The sequence below is a fragment of the Dermacentor silvarum genome, chromosome 1, assembly GCF_013339745.2.
Source record: "Dermacentor silvarum isolate Dsil-2018 chromosome 1, BIME_Dsil_1.4, whole genome shotgun sequence".
Taxonomy (NCBI): Eukaryota; Metazoa; Arthropoda; class Arachnida; order Ixodida; family Ixodidae; genus Dermacentor; species Dermacentor silvarum.
In genome coordinates, this window is record NC_051154.1 from 58,959,010 (window position 1) to 58,978,487 (window position 19,478).

Below are 19,478 nucleotides of genomic sequence, written 5' to 3' on the forward strand. Positions count from 1 at the left end.
GTCCATGTATGTAGGTTCTAGGCACATATTAAGATACCTCCAGGTGGTCAAAATTAATTCAGTCCTCCACAATAGTATCCCTCATAGCCCACTGTGCACCTCTGTGACACCTAACCTAACCATAGATCAGAGAATTCACTCATGAGCCGATTCACTCAGACTCAGACCAACCTATGAGTCTGAGCCCCTAGTGAGCCGAGCCCTAAGCAAAAAATGTACTTTGTAAGTGAGTCAGAGTAAGCTCCCTTTACTTTGCCGACCTATGCAACTAACCCCATCTTTAAGCTGACTTTGTTCATTCAATACTGCATGCAGTAAGAAATGAGATCCAGCGTAGTGAGTCTATGTAGAGGTTGGAATGCGCAACATTTTAGACAAGACACACACATGAGGAACACACACGACAGAGCGCTCTGTTGTGTGTGTTCCTCATCTGTGTGTCTCGTCTAAAATGTTGCGCATTCCAACCTGTAGTATGCTATACCAACACACCCAGTCTTCAACCTTGGCGAGTCTATGTAGCCACAAAAAAAAGCAGGTAGGCCGAATTTTTTTAACAAGATCGACATTTATGGTCTTGGTTTGAAAAACGACATTTATGAGGCTTGGCGGGCTTGCCATCATAACACGCTAGCCAGAACACTCACAGGAACTTAATACCAGTTCAGCTAAACTAAAAGGGGGCTCTGAAACACTTTTCGAACATAGTAAGAAAATGTTGCCGATCTGCAGACAAGGCTCCTGTGAATATGTGAGTCAAATTTTACTGCATTGAGTGCACCTTAGAATTTACAATCTCCCATATCAAAAACAGTAAAAAATCCCTTGTGCTCTTTTTTGTAATGTCGTCAGCAGCCATGTAGACCATAGGAGTAAGTAGCTGAAGATGTGCTGGCGAATTTTGTGATTGCGAGAAAATCCTCAGTATAATACTATTATTGGTAATTTTCAGTTAAATAAATGAAAAATACACATCTGTGATATCAAAAAGACCCAAAAAGTACTTCATTCTTGCTCTTCCGGTCTAAATCGACAGTCGCCTGCTTAATGTTGCATTTTCTCTACCAATCATGTGAGGTGGCACCGGATGTACATACTACATGCGTGCTCTTTCAAACATTGCGCGCCTGAGTTGGTCTGTTGCCTCGCACGGAATCTACTACGACAGTAGTCACCAATGCATATCATCATCTCCCAGACCACACGTATGCTTGTCTGCATGCGCTAGCTCGCTTCTACATGCCTTGCACCTTCCGTGCTTCATGAGCAACAGCGCGTGCTCACTCCTAACTAGACGCCCTGGTAGGCATCACTTCATATTGAGTTATTGACAGTGCTCGAAATTGCGCAATCTGGATTTGGCTACTATCCGTTGGTCAAGCTGGTGCAGGACAAAGCCGGTACACACAATGTTGCACGGCCAGACTAAAGCACGCGAGCATGAGTGTGCACTCCAGCCCTGTCATGCACATAGCAAACATTCCGCCTTCCGCTATAAGCATGACAGTTGCGCACAGCTGTGTCTACTTTGTAGCATAGATACTGCATCCGCGAAAAAGGGTTGCGATGAGCCCTCTCGCTGGTGAAATGTTCTGACAACTGCATGCCTCAATTGGTCCTCTGCAGTCTATATAACAATAACTGCACTCCCAACTTTAGCCCCGTGGATTTCCACAAAATAGTGGACGTGTATATTTACTGCAAAACTAAGTTATCAAACACTTTTTTTTTAAACATTACCATCTTGCTCTTCAATTTTTGCTCTTTTGAAAAAGGTCCCATAGAATTTACACCACATATTTTACAACTCCCACCCTAACTGAAAAAAAAAAGTGCGTTTATAATGCAAGTAAATAGAGTACAAATTTCTCAGTACATTCGGCTTTTTAAAGCCATGGTATATGTTGGGCATGAGGTCAAGCTCTGTGAGAGAATCAGTGGTGCCTATTATGTGCAGACATACTAATTCCTCCACCTTAGAAATGACATGAAGCCTGTTATAACATGCAATAACTATGTCAAAAGGGTGCACGCTGTGATTCATGGAAACCATCCTTTGACTATCTGAAATGTTTTTGATGGAGCCTCATGCATAACTCATTTCGACAGAGGCCATAAAAAAATTGGGGAGCCTGTGTGGACTATGTGATAAAATTCTGAGAAATTTAGGAACACTGAGCCAGTGAGACATCATCTGGGTTTTATCTGTGCCTTGTCTGTTAAGTGACAACCAGAAAGAGCCCCATGTCAAAAACAATCACACGCTGCTTTTCACTGAAAATGGTAACAAAATATTTTTGGAAGGAAATTAAAATAGGAAAAGAGACATGGGTTTACAGCTACAAATGTTGTGGTACATGGAGAAAGGATCTCCACATTAAAAAAAGAAAAAAAAAAGAAAAAGGAAAAGGAAAGAAAATTATGGATGAGGGGGTGGCATATTGAAGTGACAGAAGGCATTGTCTGTCTTGAATATGTACCAAGGGATCAGACTGTAAAGAGTGTTCTACAAGGAAGTTGTGCATTTAAAAAAATGCTGTATGCTGCAATGGGCCTGAACTGTGAAGACTGGACCTGGATGTTGCAGTTACCTCTCAAAATGTCATCCCAACCATTGTTACCTACTGATCATGCTCACTGGATATATCTCCCTTGACTTTTCTTAGTTTCCCAGAGTTCAAAGGACTTTGAAATGACATACAGTCCAAAGCACATAAAACACTCCATAAAAATGTGATGAGAGAAGTACAAGCTATAAGATCATTTTCAGCCACCACAGGCCCATATTTTGCGATGATCCATTTCATTTTCCATTCTTTTCACCTTTGTAATTGGCTCAGACGCTGCTGTATTGCTGTTATAACCAGGATTGGTCTCATATATGACAGGACAGTTAGTAAACAAAGAGGAATGGAGAATGAAATGGATCATTACAAAATTTACTTCAGAGGGGACTGCATTAAAAGAACGGTGTCAAAATATTGAAAAAATAAACAGCAAATTTCATATAAAGAAAATTTTCTTTAACAGCCTGATAGTACGTAAGGGCCATGAGGTCCCCTTACACACCAGGCTGTTCTGTTGCCATATACAGTTAAACCTGGATATAACGAAATTGACAAATTCCCGAAAAACTTCGTTATAAAGAGGATTTTGTTCTATGCAGGTTCGGCACGAAAATTCGAAAAAGAAACGCTTACCGTATTTACTCAATTTTAACGCGCCCTCGATTGTAATGCGCACCTGTTTTCCGTTTTTGTCAAAGCACTCATCCTTGGAATGTCACACCAGGCACTGGATGTCGTTTCACACAAGCGCAAGGCATAGGAAACGAAGAGCGAGCGACACGATGGTGTCATAGCGTCGTATAGTGTCACCTAGTGTCAGGTTAGTGAAGTGAAGTGCAGAGACTTGCGCAGTAACCAAAGAGTGGCGCTGCCAGCGCGTTGAAAAAAAAATGTTTTTTTTTTCTTCGGCAACATCAACTGGAAAAGGAGAGTGCCGGCTTGGCGGGCTAGGCCAGCTGCAGCAAGCGGCGGGATCAGGTTTGAATGAATGGAGGGGGAAAGGTCGCGACTTTACAATTGCTACCAGGCACAGCGGGGGCATGGCACTGCGGGTCACATGACTTCCGCTTAACACGTGTTGTCATGACAATCGTGGAGCTCCTAGGTGCCTAGGGACATAATCGCTTATGGACTTTTGAGGCACTGGTCTGCGTGGCCGCTCGTCGGCTGCTAGTTACTGAGCGTGGCTCTCATCTCCGGGACCGGGCGCAGCCGACCTTGCCGAGCGCAGCTCCTACATGCGTAGGGAGCGCATCGTTTAAGGCGTGTTGAATGTCTGGCGGTGTCTGGCCCACGGCGGCCGCACTTTATTATTGTAGCGTTTGTTCTAGTGGCAGAAATCCTTGCAGCAGTGGTGGTGTGGCACGACGGCTTTTGATCTCAGTGAACTGTGGTGGTGTAAACAAGCAGATACTGCTCGCGTTTGTGCCCCGGTGCCGCGGCGGAAGCCGCGGTGCCGGGCGCCGATACGAAGCGACAGTCTTTGGGGTGTTGCGGAGGGCAGCGTAGCAACACCCCAAATAAAAAAATACTGCTCCAGTCAGGTAGACTGCTCCCTCCCTGATAGTGAGATTATATTTGGATCATCAAAACAGTGATGCGTTTATTTAGGAATACCATGGTTTCTCTCTCGCAGGCGTGAGGACAAGCAGATGCGAGATAGAAACGATGGTATTCCTAAATAAACGCATCACTGTTTTGATGATTCCAATATAATCTCACTATCAGGGAGGGAGCAGTCTACCTGATTGGAGCAGTATTTTTTTTATTTGGGGTGTTGCTACTCTGCACTCCGCAACACCCCAACGACCACCGCTTCACGTCGGCGCCCGGCACCGTGGCTTCTGTCGCAGCACCAGTGTACAAACGCGAGCAGTATCTGCTTGCGCAAGAGCGGATGCAATTTTCTCTCTTGCACCCGCTTGTCCTCGCGCCTGCGGACAAACGACTGGCGGTCCCTCCAAAGGGATGTAGGTCCGCCTCGCGCACGCTCACACGCACGCACACGTGCACTCGCTCTTGCCTCACAGTCGCCGTGAATTCAAGCGCACTTGTCGAGCGTGCCAAGCGCGCTGCCGCCGCTTTGCATTTCGTCGCGGCGGAGAAGGTGCTTCCAGTTGCTGCTCGCGCAAAAATGACAAAATTTGGAGCGAAATCTCGTTATTTCGAGGGGGTCTCCCGCTGCCACTTCATTATGTAGAGGTCTCAAACACATGTGCTTCTATGGAGTAATGGCGGGAAATAGAAAAACTTCAGTATATCCAGGAATTCGTTATGTGGAGGTTCGTTATAAGCAGGTTTAGCTGTATACCATATGGTCACAGCATTTAAGATCCTGCAAAAGAACAAGTTATGCTGACATGCAACCATACTAGTATATTCCCGCCCAGTAACGGAGAATAGCTTGATTGCATAGGCTTGCCTTTATAAGGGATACATTTGTGATTATGCCATGGTATATCCATTAGTGTAGCGGCCCTGTAGCCCAAGGCTCAATCTCTCTGCAAAACCACATCAGCTTACCATGATGACTAGCAATATTAATGGCAGTGCCACAAAGCATTCGTTTGGGCTTACAGGACTATTTTTTAACATATCTGAGAGAAGAATATGACAAGAGCTGTTTTAGGAATGATCGACTGTCACCTGTCATAACAAATGGCAATGGCAGTGGCCCCCCTACACAGCACAATTGCTCACCAAAACCCAGAACAGTGATCACCACTGCAAATCAAATCAATTTTTACCCAATTTATCTGAATGTCTCAGCAGCAGAAAGACATAGAAAAGATTCCTGAAGGACTTTGAAAAAAGAAAAATGTGCTTGGCGGGTATAACCAAAATAAATCACCTAGTGCAAGAATAAGAAAACGAACTGCTAACCTGCATAGTCATCCCCTGAGCCAATTGCAGAGACAGTTGAATTTCCTTGTTGAACTACAGTGACAATTATGACTTCAGTCAGCAAATGCCACATTTCACAGCTGTCTAAGAAATTGCAATTTTTTTGTATATATGACAATAAATTTGTTTACTGGCAAAGAAGCACTCTCAGAAAGTCTGGTTATCTTTATAAGTGTGAAGACAAAAGACACCTCTGAAGTACCTGAATTTTAACACTTTTCCAAGAACTGCGATTACCGAGCTAAAGAGCCATGAGGGGCCTTTGATAGCCAATAATGCAGCTTTTGCTGTTTGCACATGCATGCTTTGTTGCACATGCACATTTTGTTCAATATGACTTTTTGGCACAACTTCAGATATGAACTCAGTCGCCTTATTCAAGAGCACAATCCAATTAACAACCGATTTTTCGGACATGCCTATAATTCATCCACGTTCGCAGCACTGCCACGTACCCCTAGAGCCAATGTACCAGGACATCTGTCATTTCGGACGCTGAAATCCTTCGCCATTCAATTTTTCGGCCTTTTTGCCATGACTGCAGGCCCAAATCAACATTAATTGAAGCCACCACCGCTGCCATTTTGATTATCTCGTAGCCTCGAATCGGCACTCTCACACGCTGATCCACTGGCAGTGGTAGTAGTAGTAGTATTATTGTGCTGTCGTTGGCCCCGCTGCTTTGACGTTCACTACCAAGCTTCCTACTGTTCGGTGCTGTGTTTTTCATATTTAAAGAATTTGCTGCTGTTGGCAATGGAGCTGACTCCGCCTTCGTCATCCTTGCAATTGACGTCGAAGCACTGAAAGCACCTAGGATCTAAAGCGTTGCATAATGACGGTTCACAAAAGTCAGCTTCACCGCAATACAGTGGTGTCACGCGGTCAAGCCTACCAAGAGTGCAAAGGAGCCACTGTAACGTGACACAAAATGTGATGCTTAATTATTCATGCATGCACCCATTGTTTCCTGTCACAGTATGAGCACCAAGACGCCTAATAATTGTACTGGCAAGCCTTTAAAGCTATTTCGGATGTGAATGTGGCAACTTGAGCCCTTGAGGGAAGTTAAAGGCATGCATTTACTTTTTCGAACTGCCCGATTTTTCGGACATTTTCGCAGTTTCTAGGGAGTCCGAGAAGTCGGACGTTGACTGTATAGTAATCTGCTCCAACTGTCGTGTACTTAAAAAAACTGCACATCACTCACACTTTGCACTGAGTGCCACTACTAAAATGCAACTAAGAAAACAGTCCTGTTGAAAGTGATAAATCTGAGGTCCATTTCACTCTGACTAACAAAAATGTGAAGTACTGTCCACTCTCTTCATTCAAAATGAACATATACTGTCCACACTAACCCTACCAGAATGATCGAGATTGCGTTGTCAAAAAGGGTGCACAGAGCATTACTACTCCTTGCTAGCTTATGAACACTACACGTTAGTGCGCATTTTCTCTGCTTAAATGGTGTTCACACTCACCACTAGAAAAATATGTGCCGTGTACTTCGGATAAAACGCTGTTAAATGTAATCCTATTTACGACTTCTACAGAAAAAATTTGTCGGCCCTTCCACTCTGTTAAGACGGTTAACCAGCAAAGGTGAAACGTGCGGCCCCGGTGTCTATCACTGGGTTAATCCCGAGGGTTCATTAAAGTATTTCTAAATTATAAGGTTACACACATGTTCGGCTGCGACAGAGAGAACGACGTCATTGACAGTATGACCGCAGTCCGCCGTTGTCGCTTGTGTTCGATGTCTCGAGTTTGCTCGGCGGCGTGGTTAGCAACATTCGCCAGCCCATTGCCGCTTGCAATTCTTCGAAATTAAATTGCTGCAAAATTAAATCTGTCTGTTACATAAGACGATGAATGGCTCATACCCCCTTAAGCAATGGCTCATACCCCCGTAAACGCGGCCTCCCCATTACGACGACAGAAGAAAAGTGAAATTCTACGCTGGAATGATGAGCAGCAATGCAGCCAGCTGTGGAAGATGACAACTACAAACACGGGAGCAGTGGCATGAGCACAACCCGAGGGGCGTCAATGAGCCAGCTGCGGAAGAAAACGACGATGCTCGAGCCAATGCTGATGATGATAGTTTGCTGTACACAGGCGATTTTGCCTAGCCATATACGATTTGGCCTAGACATATAAAGCTTCGCTATAATATAAAACACTTCATGTAAAGCTTGGCTTTAATATAAAACACTTTTGAAAGCTTGCCAAGTGCATTTCTGGAGCTGCTGTTAGATTTACAGGCACAAAAAGACTCTGTCATAATTTTTTATTCATCAGACATTTCGCTTTCAACTAAGATGCATCATGATACCTATAACATGACAATGCATTTCAAAAACATCATATTCTTGCCACAACTGGAGGATGGTGGCACTGCATGTATGGCTCAAATATGCAGTGCATAAGGCCCATAGCGCTTAATATGAGACAAGGGACTAGAGAGTAATGACAAACACATGCTTCCCTTGTCCTGTGTTCAGTGGTATAAGATGAAATGAATCGTAACCATCAACTCGTTCAATGTATCGCATTATTTGGTTTGTGAAGTTTAATTTCCTTGCAGACTGTCTTTCTTATGAATCAAGGTTGCTATAGCATGATTACAAAAGAAGCTATGCAGTAGCACTAAAATTCTGCACCAGGAACCATAAAAGATGAATTTCCATGGTTTTAACAATGTTGCTGCTGTGGTTTATACACAAGTAAAATTGCAAATAAGTATTTTAATTTCGATACCAACTTTCTCTTTTTTTTTGCTAAACAAAACTAAAAGCGCTCTAAAAGGGTGATGTACAAGTTTAGCCTCTATTACACTTTCCATTACATCCCTTTACCTTTTCTACATAAGATACAAAACATAATTTGCACAAATAGAGCTTAAAAAGAAGGCACTGCAATAGAAGAACAAATATGGAATGGCCATTTCTGAAAATTTTACCTATTTGCAACTCAAAAATTATTTTTTCACGCAAGAAAACCACAACCATATAAAGACAACAAATACTGAAGCCAAGAATATCTACTGGCTTCATATGGTGGTGGCTAAAAAAATTGAGCCCCTCAGTTCTTTTCGTCCAGAAGAAAATCAGTTACTTGAACACTAGACACACTTCAATATGACAGACACTCAAAAGACTGACAAATGAATGTAGGCTACCTTAGTTTCTAATTCTTGCCCACATTGTCACAAGTTGCCCAATTGCACTAGATATGTGCACTTCACTTTTCTGGTTCGTTATAAATTCTGAACTTTCTGAGCCTTTAGACAGCCCGTGCCTGCCACCTATGCAGATTTGGCCAACACATTGAACATCCACCTGACCTTCACCAATGAATGCATGGTTGTTTGTACCGGCCGCTCCTGGATTTCATCCAGGAAACAGGCTTTTACATCTTCATTTGAATAATGCCACAAGGCGCAGTTGTGGGGAAAAAAAGAAAAAAGCTTGCATAATAAGGCTACATTTGGTAGTCTCTGCTCACATTTAATTTTGTTTACTGTCCTTTTGTACTTTGTTATAATCTGCAAGTTAGCACACCAACATAATTATGTTATTCCTTGGCTTGTATTCCAAACTCATATACTTTCAGAATGTCCTGGCTTCATTAATGACACCACAATAAGCCAGCTATTTCCTGCAGTGGTGTCTTTGGCCATGTTTGTTTCCCACAGCATGACAAAGGCCACTGTAAATACCCTGGTCAACACTCCTGCTGAATGGTTGATGTTTCCAGAGATTGCCTAAATGTACTGCGATTCCAGGAGAAGTAACCTAAAGAGGTTTGCCTCAAATTTGACAATGCAGAAATCCCCAAAATAAATGTAACAATCATGCACTTGGCTGGCAGTCAAACATTCTTATGCCATTGTTGTGTTGCCATTGCCTTTCAGGGACGTTTTACTCAAGTTCTCAGTCTTTATATGTGTAAGTTAATTACCAACCAGACATATTTCTGTCAGACGTCTCCATTCATGCAGGGTTCGTACAGGTTATGAAGGAAAAAATTCAAGGGTTTTCAAGGACTTTCAAGCCCCTATCAGAAGATTTTCAAGGCCCTTTTTGAGAGGTTCATTTCTTTTTTCTTCTGTGCTGAAGATATTCAAAAAATGCTCACGAAAGGTCTCGTGCATTAATTGCACAAATAAAAAACATATCACAACGCAAATTTGCTTGTATTGCACACAAAAAATAATAAAGATAGCTTTACCAAATATCACAATGCAAATTTTTTTGTATCACACAGAATAGAAAATAGTTCTATTGTCCAAAATTGCTTCTAGTGCACAAAGCACAGAAGATTCTTAGGAAGCAGCTCCTCATAGCCATCCACTTCGGAGGAGCTCCAGTAGCTTTTGCTGCATTTGGAGCTTGATAGAGTGCAGCTCACCAGTCTTGTCCTTTACGGTCTTTCTAAGGCTATTCGACTTGACAATGTTTGCCAAATCATTTTCTGCCTCTGCTTTTTCAGCATAGGCATCTGCACAAGCCATCAGATCATCAATTTAGCATAGGCATCTGCAGAAGCCATCAGATCATCAATTGTCGATTCCAGCTTTTTCTTCTTTCTTTTCATTGCATCAAGCTCTTCCTCTATGCAGTGCTTTTTTCTGTGCTTTGAAGCTTCAAGGTCCTGCTTTTTCTGCGCTTCCAAGTATGCTCCATACTTTTGCCTAGCGGTCGACACAGCAATCTGCAGCTCCCTGGTGATTGGAATTTGTAGAATACCACCTGCCTTCTGAACCGCATCACACACAACCCATTGTGAAGCATATGAAAGGCCCTTCAGATTTTCTACACACACCTGTCAGTTCACACTGGACCCACGTTCAACTGTTGCCTGGCCATGACTCAAGACAAGCAGAAGCTTCACAATGAGCCACAACTCGGAGTAGCTTGAATTGAATTTAAGGAGATCGATGTAGAAGTCATCCAGTCTATCAGCAATCTTGTCAAATTGCTTAAGTTTATGCTTCTGCTCATTCAAGAGCTCTGTGTACTCTCAGCCAACACCGTGTCTCGAAGGTGATTGGCCATTCTACCTGCAGTGATGAGGGTATCTAACACTTTTCTGAAACATGCAACGCATTCATCTTGCTTGGAACACATCTGTCGTGGGTCCCAGTGAAGAAAGACCCCTAACAAATACAAACTTTGAGGGGCTACTCTCTAGAATTTTGTTAGTAGCATTGATTAAAAACTGTTTACATTTCATCCGGAACTGAAACCCATCCTTCGTGTTTACTCGAGAATTCTTAATAATTTGCTCTGCTTCGTAAAGCTCTGATGTCCACCTTCTCAAGTGAAACGTGGTTGTCAGGATTATCAATTTCAACCTTTAGCAGGCTCACAATTCATTTGGCAGAAAGGATAGAATACTTCAAAAACTTCATGAGCAGCTTCCTACAGTTTCTAAATCCTTAGCAAGAAAAAAGCCATTGCTTCGTCTGTCTGGTAACTCTACCAGAAAAGGCTTCAGTGCCATTGCTACACGTAACGCAAAATTCGACTTTGCTGACAGCAAAACATCACAACTGTACTCCCACAACTTGTTAAATGAGGCACATTTCGACAGGTTCACAACTTTTTTTCTAGCAGCCTCAATGTACTTTTTGATGTCAGGCCACACCAACAACGCTCTGTCAATTACAGGGACATTCTCCAACCCCCAGTGAGCGACAAACTTGAGAGGAAAGGTGTATTGGACTGAGACTGCCGAAAAGTCCTCTCTCCGTGCTGGAGCATCTTCAAAAAGTGCACTCTGACTGTGGAAAACAGGCAATCAAGTCCCCATTTAGTCGCTGCAACTCCCGCCCTATAAGCGATGTGTGAAGTCCACAAGTGCCTAAATCCACACATTGCACTTGATAATTTTGTTGCAAGTGCTCTTGGAGGCCCCTGAAGAACTTCAGATTAACATTGGGACCATCCATAGATATCTGAATAATCTTTGCAGGCTCAAGGGTGCTTAGCAACTTTTCCTCAATGTCATCAGCTATAGAATGCCCCATAAAAACGGAGGTATAATACCTGGCCGTCACTTTGTGAGCGGAGTCCCAACACTTCACATGCACATCCATTTGATTACTTTGCAGACAGTCATTTGCCAACTCATCGAAAAGTACAACAAAATTCACACTGTTCTATCTCTTGCTGCAAGGCCGAAAGAAAGAAAAGCCTGAGACCATGACATGTCACGTAGGCACATTTCTTCTCACCACAAGAAAACGCCTGTGCCACTTCACTGTCTGGGAACATGCGCTGGATTAACTCCCCTGCTTGGGATGAAGGGCAGTACGAGATGTGGGATGTGACAAATTTCAGAGTCCAAAGAATTTCGGCGTCAACATGCTCGTGCGTTTTATAAGCATCGTTTATAGGCTTGGTGGCTGCAACGGAGACGCGGTACTTAACTGCTGTCACGACAGGAGTCAGGTAACGTTTCAACGTGCTCCCTTGCACTATATTCATTGCACCAATATGCTTGGCACTTTTCATGTGACTTTTCAAAGCTGATTCACCCATGGCAGTCACATCAAAGGTTTTGCCGCAAAGCTTGCACTTAGCCCGATGCAGACTCGTTGTGTCGGGTGCAATCCACTCCTTGTAGTCATCATGGTGGAGCCATGTAGTCTGAAACTTGCTTTTCCAGGGCATTGTTTGTCAGCACATCACTTTGTAGAAGACACGATTATTCCAAAAAGTGTCGACAGCACGGAGGCACGACTACGGTAAAGCCAGCGCACAGACATGACCGCGTGGCTTGGTTAGGCTCATTGAGTGATCGCACGGCACGACCAGTGTTGCCAGCTGCCTAACGAGAATGGTCTAAATAGGTATGAAAACCTATACTTTTTGTTCGCTGCAGTTCAGAACTCAAACAAAAACAAAAGTTCACCAACAAAAGCCGTCTTTCTGTTGATAAATACAAATTAAAATTTACTAGTCCAGAAATGCAAGGTTTTTCAAGAACTGATCAGAAATTCAAGATTTTTAAGGGCCTTGAATACAGACTTTCGAAATTCAAAGGTATTCAGTTGTTTCAAGGAACTGTGCGCACCCTGTCATGGCTTTATTTGATTTATCTGTGGCCAACTCGCTGTTATCAGTCACATAAGCCAAATGACATAAGCATAAGTGCTCACTGTTCACTTACTTGCAGGATGGTTAAATAGGCTACCTTTTGCAAAGTATGCCACAATAAGCCCAGCAGACACCAGGAAAGTCAGAAGGCAGGCCATCAGAGCGCTGGCTACACACACGGCAAAGTATCTGAAGAAAAGAAAAATAAGTCAATGAGCACCCACTCACACACATCAACAAAGCAGTCTAGCATCCACTTATAGCAATATCCACAAAACTCAGAACTTTCATTTATACATCTTGGAGCACTGCACGGGTATGGGCCGACCCAAAAGCCCAAGCTGTCTGAAGCGTTTGGGTCTGGGCCGACCCAAAAGCCCGAGCCGTCTGAAGCATTTTGTGGCGGGCCCGAGCCAGACACGGGCCTGCTCATTAAAGGGTCTAAGTCGAGCCTTCGAGCACATGCGAATGTTATGCATTGCATGATTCAAGGCATCCTATGCCAAGTTGAAGTGGCACGTGCAAAAAGCTAGCTTAGTATACCTTAGCACAGAAAATAGGATAACAGATGAAGTTCGAATTTCTTTTTCACAAAAATGCACATTGTTTCTGTGTCAGGCAAAATAAATTATGCAAAAGACCACCTTCCAAACCAATTCCCTGTTACCGCTTTTGCGATTGCAATATTACCCCTCTCAACACTATTATATTACTTTAGCGCTAATGCAAGGGATGTCTCTGTCTACATGTGCATTTATTTTATGCTGTAAGCTCATGAATTTGCCTGTCTATATATATATATTCGCATGCTAAATGACCTCACAGGACCAAGTCGCACAATCAAGGTAAATGCAAGCGCACCAGTGGAAAAATAACAGCACAGACAATAATGTTCCCATGGGAGAAACAAAGATTTCGGTCTTTTATTGCTTACACACTGTAGACCTGAATTTTGTGTGTGTGTGTGTGTGTTTTGAAAATCATACAAGACTATTAATTGTTTCCGCAGCATGCCCTCCCATTTAGAAGGTGAAAAAAAAAAAAAGTAATGCTGCAATGCATTAGATTCTTCACATAAAAAGTTCACCATGCATAAAGCTAGTGAACTAAAACGTGTGGCCAATTTTATGAAGCATGTATTTCAACGGTTTACCCACTTGTAGTTTCTTGATCCAACACAGTTGTTCAGCCATTTGCAATGATGATCAAATTTCTTGATGCACTTGTTACAACTGCTGCAGTGTTTTGATCGGTTTTCCCTGAAATAAGGAGGAGGAAGGACTTAGTTATCAGAAAAATGTGATTTTGGCAACTCTACAGTAAGAAAAATATAAATTGGAATGAAAGACATAGTACAGGGATGCCAGTGGTAAGGAAGTTGTTTGTAAACTCTGTGATAGTGGAGGTGCCAATGATTCCGTAATATATGGAATATTTTTTCACACATCTCCAGATTGCAGTATATGAGCATTTCACAAGACAAAAGCAAACACTGCTGTGCGGGCACTTCCAGAGCTGTCTCCAGCTCTGCAGCTAGAGACTTCATCGCCCACGGGGACATGTGATAGCCCTTCGGGACAATTCAATCTTTTTTTGTTTCGGAAATTTTTTTTGTCTCATTATTTATAATAGCTAAGCTGCAAACCACAGGGTGGCTAATGCTTCCCTGGAGTTGCTAAAAACTTTAATTCTCAGCGTGCTCCCCTACTTCTGACGTGGCCATCTCGCCAGCTGTGCCACCGTGATCCCTCATGACACGTCACGCCAACTACAACACCAGTCTTTCCAGCTGTGGCTCTCACCCTCAATACAGTGTCAGAATCATTATACTATTACATTTACTTGTTATATACATGTATGCATGACTTCCATTTTTCAGCAGCTTGACAAATTACCCATAAGGGATCACATTATAATCTTGCTACTATAGCTTTTCATATAGTAACTAATCCCTTTATAGTTCATTATTGGTCAGAATAGTCTAATCAACACAAATAACAAAATATTTGCTTTAGAATATAACATTTTAATGTCTATAACTTATGGCAATTATGCGCAACAGACTGTTGGGTTTGTCCATCTAAAGTTATGGAACTCACTCCCTGTGCATATATCGTGTGTCACCTGTCATTTTTCAAGAGTTGTCATTATAATATATAAAGCATAGGTAATGCACTTTCATAAAACGATTATCTGCAACTTTTTTTTTTCATAACACTTATCTGTTACTTATTTTACGACTGCTGTAAATGTTTTTATGATGGCAACTGCCTTGAACGGCACTAATATATCTGAACCAGTTTAGTGCTATAAATATACCAGCTTCATGCTATTAATAAGAGGTCCCACTTCACTATTATACTGTGGAACGTCTTTCTGTATACTACTCTACAATTCCATGTAATATGTATAAAAGTTGTGGGGTGCCCGCCTCGGCTGCGGGTTCGACTACCACCACCGCCGGGGACCCACTGGTTCAAATGGGCACAAGTGTACCCCGGTCTGGCATTCGGCTTCCTTCAGGGGTTAAATGCTTAGGAAAGGAGCCTGTGCCCTAAATTTCCGTCAACACCCTCATAAGCACAAAAAAAAGGAGGTTTGGGCTGCTCCCATGGCAACCATTTCCCGAATGTGGCGCCCCAAATGAACCTATTGAGGTGGTAATGCCTTCGGGTTGGGATCACACACCCCTTTCCAAGCGTTGAGGTCCCATAACAGCCGAGCATTAGGCCGGGAGCTCGCTTGTACTTATTTTACCGGTGGGTACCCGGCAGCAGCCACTTGCCTCCCACAGCTGCGGCAGATGCTCTTCAACAAGGCCGTCTGTGGCTGGACATAAAGCGCCCAGAGACAACTTGTGAAATCTCTATTGGGCCCTCTTTCGAGATGTGAACCCCCACGAGAGCCAAGCACCAGGCCAGGGGACATGTCTACCCATTGCAAAAAGCCAGTCGGTTTCCAGTGACACCGGGATTTGAACTCGGTACCTCCTACATACAAGGCGGATCCTCTATCGCTAGGCCACCACCGCAGTGGCGTGTCCGTCTTTCCTTCTGTACTTCTACAGAAGGAAAGGGATACCATTCTAGAGGTGCGGTGCTCCAGTACATTAAAAAAATTTTGGGCCACAGGGCAGGCACAGTTAAAAAATGGTACAAGTATCTTATCTTGATGGCACTTTTAATAAAGTGTAAATTAATGAAAAAGACAGCATGATGAAATGAACAACAAACATTATGAACATCTTATATGGCTAAAATTGACAGGTTCAATGCTACATAATAAATAATTAAGAGGCATCCTCAATCTTTGAAGACTGAGGTGTGCATTGCACAGATTTGAACACAGCCATTTCACCTCATTTTGAAGACACACAAGAGCTTAAGTATAACTGAACACTATAAATCATCACAGCCACCAAACTTAATACACCATTTCAAAAATCACTTACACTCTCCAAGTAAAGAAATAATGATGTGTTCATAACAGTAACAAAAAGCAACTTGATAGTATTACTAGCAACACACAGGAACACACTATAGAAATTTAAGGTGCATAACAAGTTGGTGCATACTTTAACTACATGAACAAGCCTGCAGATGATTCGTAACAGCAGTTAGGGCCTCGATTTTGTAGCGACGCCATTTCACGATGCTAATGCCTATCAGTGCTTTTCGCATTCGTGAGTGATCAAGTGACACTCCACCCCACGCAGAGCATCGAACGCGGCCACTCAGTAACACGAAAAGCACCGAAAGGCATTAGCATCGAAAAAGGCATCGCTACAGAATAGCGGCCCAGGTCTGTTGGACTCACTAGCTTAAATCACGTAGCTGAAATATGGAATAGCAACAAAATGTTTAAGCTTTTTGTTTCTATGGTGATCAAGGTGGGTCAGTGAATGAAAATACATGTGGTGCCACACGTTTTTACACTCGATCACTTCATTATTGCATCCAGAAAGAGGTAAGCAATATGCAGAACTAATTATCCCGATGCAGAAGAAACAACAGTATTTATAAATAAAGGTACCATCTAGTGTGTAGGTATTGTAGTTATAGTAAAGGTATAGCACAGTGGCACTAATACACCAGTGTAGACATTTGGGCTTGTTGGTGTAACATGTTTGCAGATTTTCTTCTTGTAGCGCAAAAACACATGGACGTAGAAGAAGAACAGAGACACACACAGGTTGTTGGAAGTTAGTGCCTCTGTGTGTCTTCGTTCTTCTTCTACGCCCGTGTGTTTTTGCGCTACAAGGAGAAAAGCTGCAAACTAATACACCGAGTACATGTTTGAAACCACAGCACCACGCAGAATATAAAGTGCCAGCTGAGCACATAGCAGTGGAACCATGCCAAGCTACACATTGCACTGAAACCAGATTCCCAGCCTGCTCTTGCTCTCTATGGCAGCTGTGTGTCACAACCTCATTATGTACGGCAGTCTTTCCAGTTACAAGCAGTTTAGACACAGCCATTTGAATTACCTGCATGTCTATCATTCCTAGCTACTGGAGTAAAAAAATAAAGTGTGATGCACTAAGAAATGATGTTCATGCAACTAGCTATCTCTCTTTCTTTTTTACCACAAAGGCAAATAATGTGCTAAAGCTAGCAGAAAACATGTTTGCTGCTAAAAAGTAAGAATAAGGCTGACTTTGAACATAAATGCATTATAAATTAGATCACTGTCAAATCAAACAATGCAAGTAATGACATTCTGGAAGTCATCATGCCCCAGAAACAGTCACACAGAACCAACATTAAGCTATTCACAATTTAATGCTACTGTGCCTGCAATGAATTAACAGAAGTAAGCTCTAAATGTAACACCGTTTACTCAAGCGGCAAGTTCATCTTTCATGAAAGGTTGATTGTGACTGAACATGAAGAAAGATGAATACCTAATACTTACACTTTTACTTCACAGATGTAGCAGAACTGATTCTCAATCACGTGAGCATGCTTGCTTCGATCAAATTGAGGAAGTGGACCTTTAATATTTTTAGCCCGCACATTGGCATCTGCTGGGTCGATGGTAACACTCAAAATGTGGGACACTACATGAACAATGCCAACAGCTGCATTCACCTGGCATAAATGTCAAGGAATAACAATGGAAAACAATGTTGCAGTACACTGATTGCGAGAAATGAATCATAGTTAAGTAAAGAAATTAATAAAACAGCACACTATTGAATTGAACAAGCAGCTCCAGTACATAAATTGCACATTCAATAACGAATGTAGAGCCATTTTTCATGTGAACATGTTCCATGCATTTCTAAATACACCAGGAGAATTACCCCTTAAAGGATACAAGTGATAGGCCAATCTGCCAGCCTCCGGTTGGACAGCTGGGCACGAGAACAGCAAAATACATGACCAAAAAGTATGCGAGAAAAAACCAGGCCACAAGCTGCAGCGGATGCAGAGGCAGACTCCATCCATTTTGGCGACTCCATTCACCACCTTTCGTGGTCTTCACACCACAGTCGACAAGTACCTGAAAACATTCGCACAAGCGCAATTAGTGAGGCACGCGGCTGCTCTGCGCCGCCCCGCAAAATCAGCCGAGGGAAAGAGGGCCTCGGATGTTTGTAAAAGACGCTCCTACAGAAACCGATCGTGCGTGCTTCGCAGCGGACTCCAGCCGCCAAGAGTAAGCACAAATACATTGGAAAATACGGTTTAGAAATGTGAAAAACGGTAACACACTTTCGCTTATAAACACCAGGCGTAAACAATTGATCTCACTAGTAAACTCAGTTTCTTAGCATAATTAAAGGTCCATTTGATCTGAGGTCGTAACGCTATAACCTACCAAAATGAGCGAGTTGGTGTAGGAAGTACAAACCTGGCATACTCCCAAAAAGTGAGCACAGCGGGTCTGCAGGATGTCTCTCTTCATAGCAGCCCTCGAAGCGCTTCAAGGCTACAGCCAAGCGCTAGGCAGAGGTGACTGACGCACGTCTATGCGCAGTAAAACGTGCACAACATGGCTATGAAACAAATCATAACTATTAACTACGAGGTCAGTGCCTTAAGTCAACAGGCTACCGCTTTAGGCGTAAACGAAGAACCAGCCAAGGCACCCTAGCATATTGATGAGATCAAACAAGAGGAGAGCTTCGTGCGCGGTGCCCTTCGGAGTTGAGTAGCCGGGCAAAAACGAATCAAACAGAAAGTCAAAGCCTACAGCCAACATTTGCACTCGTAGGTTGCTCCCACCAGCATCAGTCGCATCTTCCCTATTTTGACACCGTATCTTTAGATGCGAGCACGCACGGATACATGGCCGCGCATGGCTGTGACCCTGGTTGCCTTGGTTGCAGGCAGGGAAGGGAGGGAGAGGCCGGGAAGGCCCGGGAAATGCTTCGGGAGAAGCCGCTAGGGGCGACACCGGCGCTGCAGGCGCTGCCGTTTTCATTTTTTGCTGATTTCTCGGAATTCGCTCGCGCGACGCGGAATTCCAGTCTGGCGCACAGAAACGCTGGAAAGTACAGAGTGACGTTGTATAGGATCGACGCATAGCAATCATCGGACTCCAAACGAATTAACACAGAAAACACATTTCTAGCGGTTTAACTAGGACACACACTGCTTGAAAGGACCAAAAATTAAGTGTTTTGGAAAGAATAAGCATTAAGCTGGGAAATGCAAGGCAACCTATCCAGAAACCATGCACTAGCACCTCCCGCAGCAAAATTGAAATGGCGCTTGAGGGGCGTTCGGGGTAAGTCTGATGGCGGAAAAACTTATTAGGCTGTGTTTGCGTTAAATGGAGGTTCTAGTTGTACACTCAGTACTCAGAGAGGAACCGTGGCTCTTATTCGCAAGGAAGCCCGAACGGCCGGCCAATGGCGTAAGAGTTCTTATATACGAACGAGACGCTT

The 19,478-nt window shown here is 43.2% G+C and overlaps 1 protein-coding gene across 2 annotated transcripts in view; it reads right to left on the reverse strand.

Annotated features, from left to right (window-relative positions):
* The window catches only part of LOC119464029 (palmitoyltransferase ZDHHC11-like), a 61,159-nt gene extending 42,136 nt beyond the window's left edge, over window positions 1–19,023 (reverse strand). For both annotated transcript variants that reach the window (XM_049668581.1, XM_049668582.1), the window contains exons 1-6: window positions 18,440–19,023; window positions 17,903–18,088; window positions 17,498–17,673; window positions 13,738–13,839; window positions 12,654–12,769; window positions 5,451–5,504 (exon numbers count right to left, since the gene is read on the reverse strand). In XM_049668581.1, coding sequence (XP_049524538.1) covers window positions 5,451–5,504; window positions 12,654–12,769; window positions 13,738–13,839; window positions 17,498–17,673; window positions 17,903–18,088; window positions 18,440–18,493 — 688 coding nt within the window. In that variant the 5' untranslated portion in view covers window positions 18,494–19,023. The remainder of the gene's footprint in view (window positions 1–5,450; window positions 5,505–12,653; window positions 12,770–13,737; window positions 13,840–17,497; window positions 17,674–17,902; window positions 18,089–18,439) is intronic.
* Window positions 19,024–19,478: the final 455 nt, after the last annotated feature.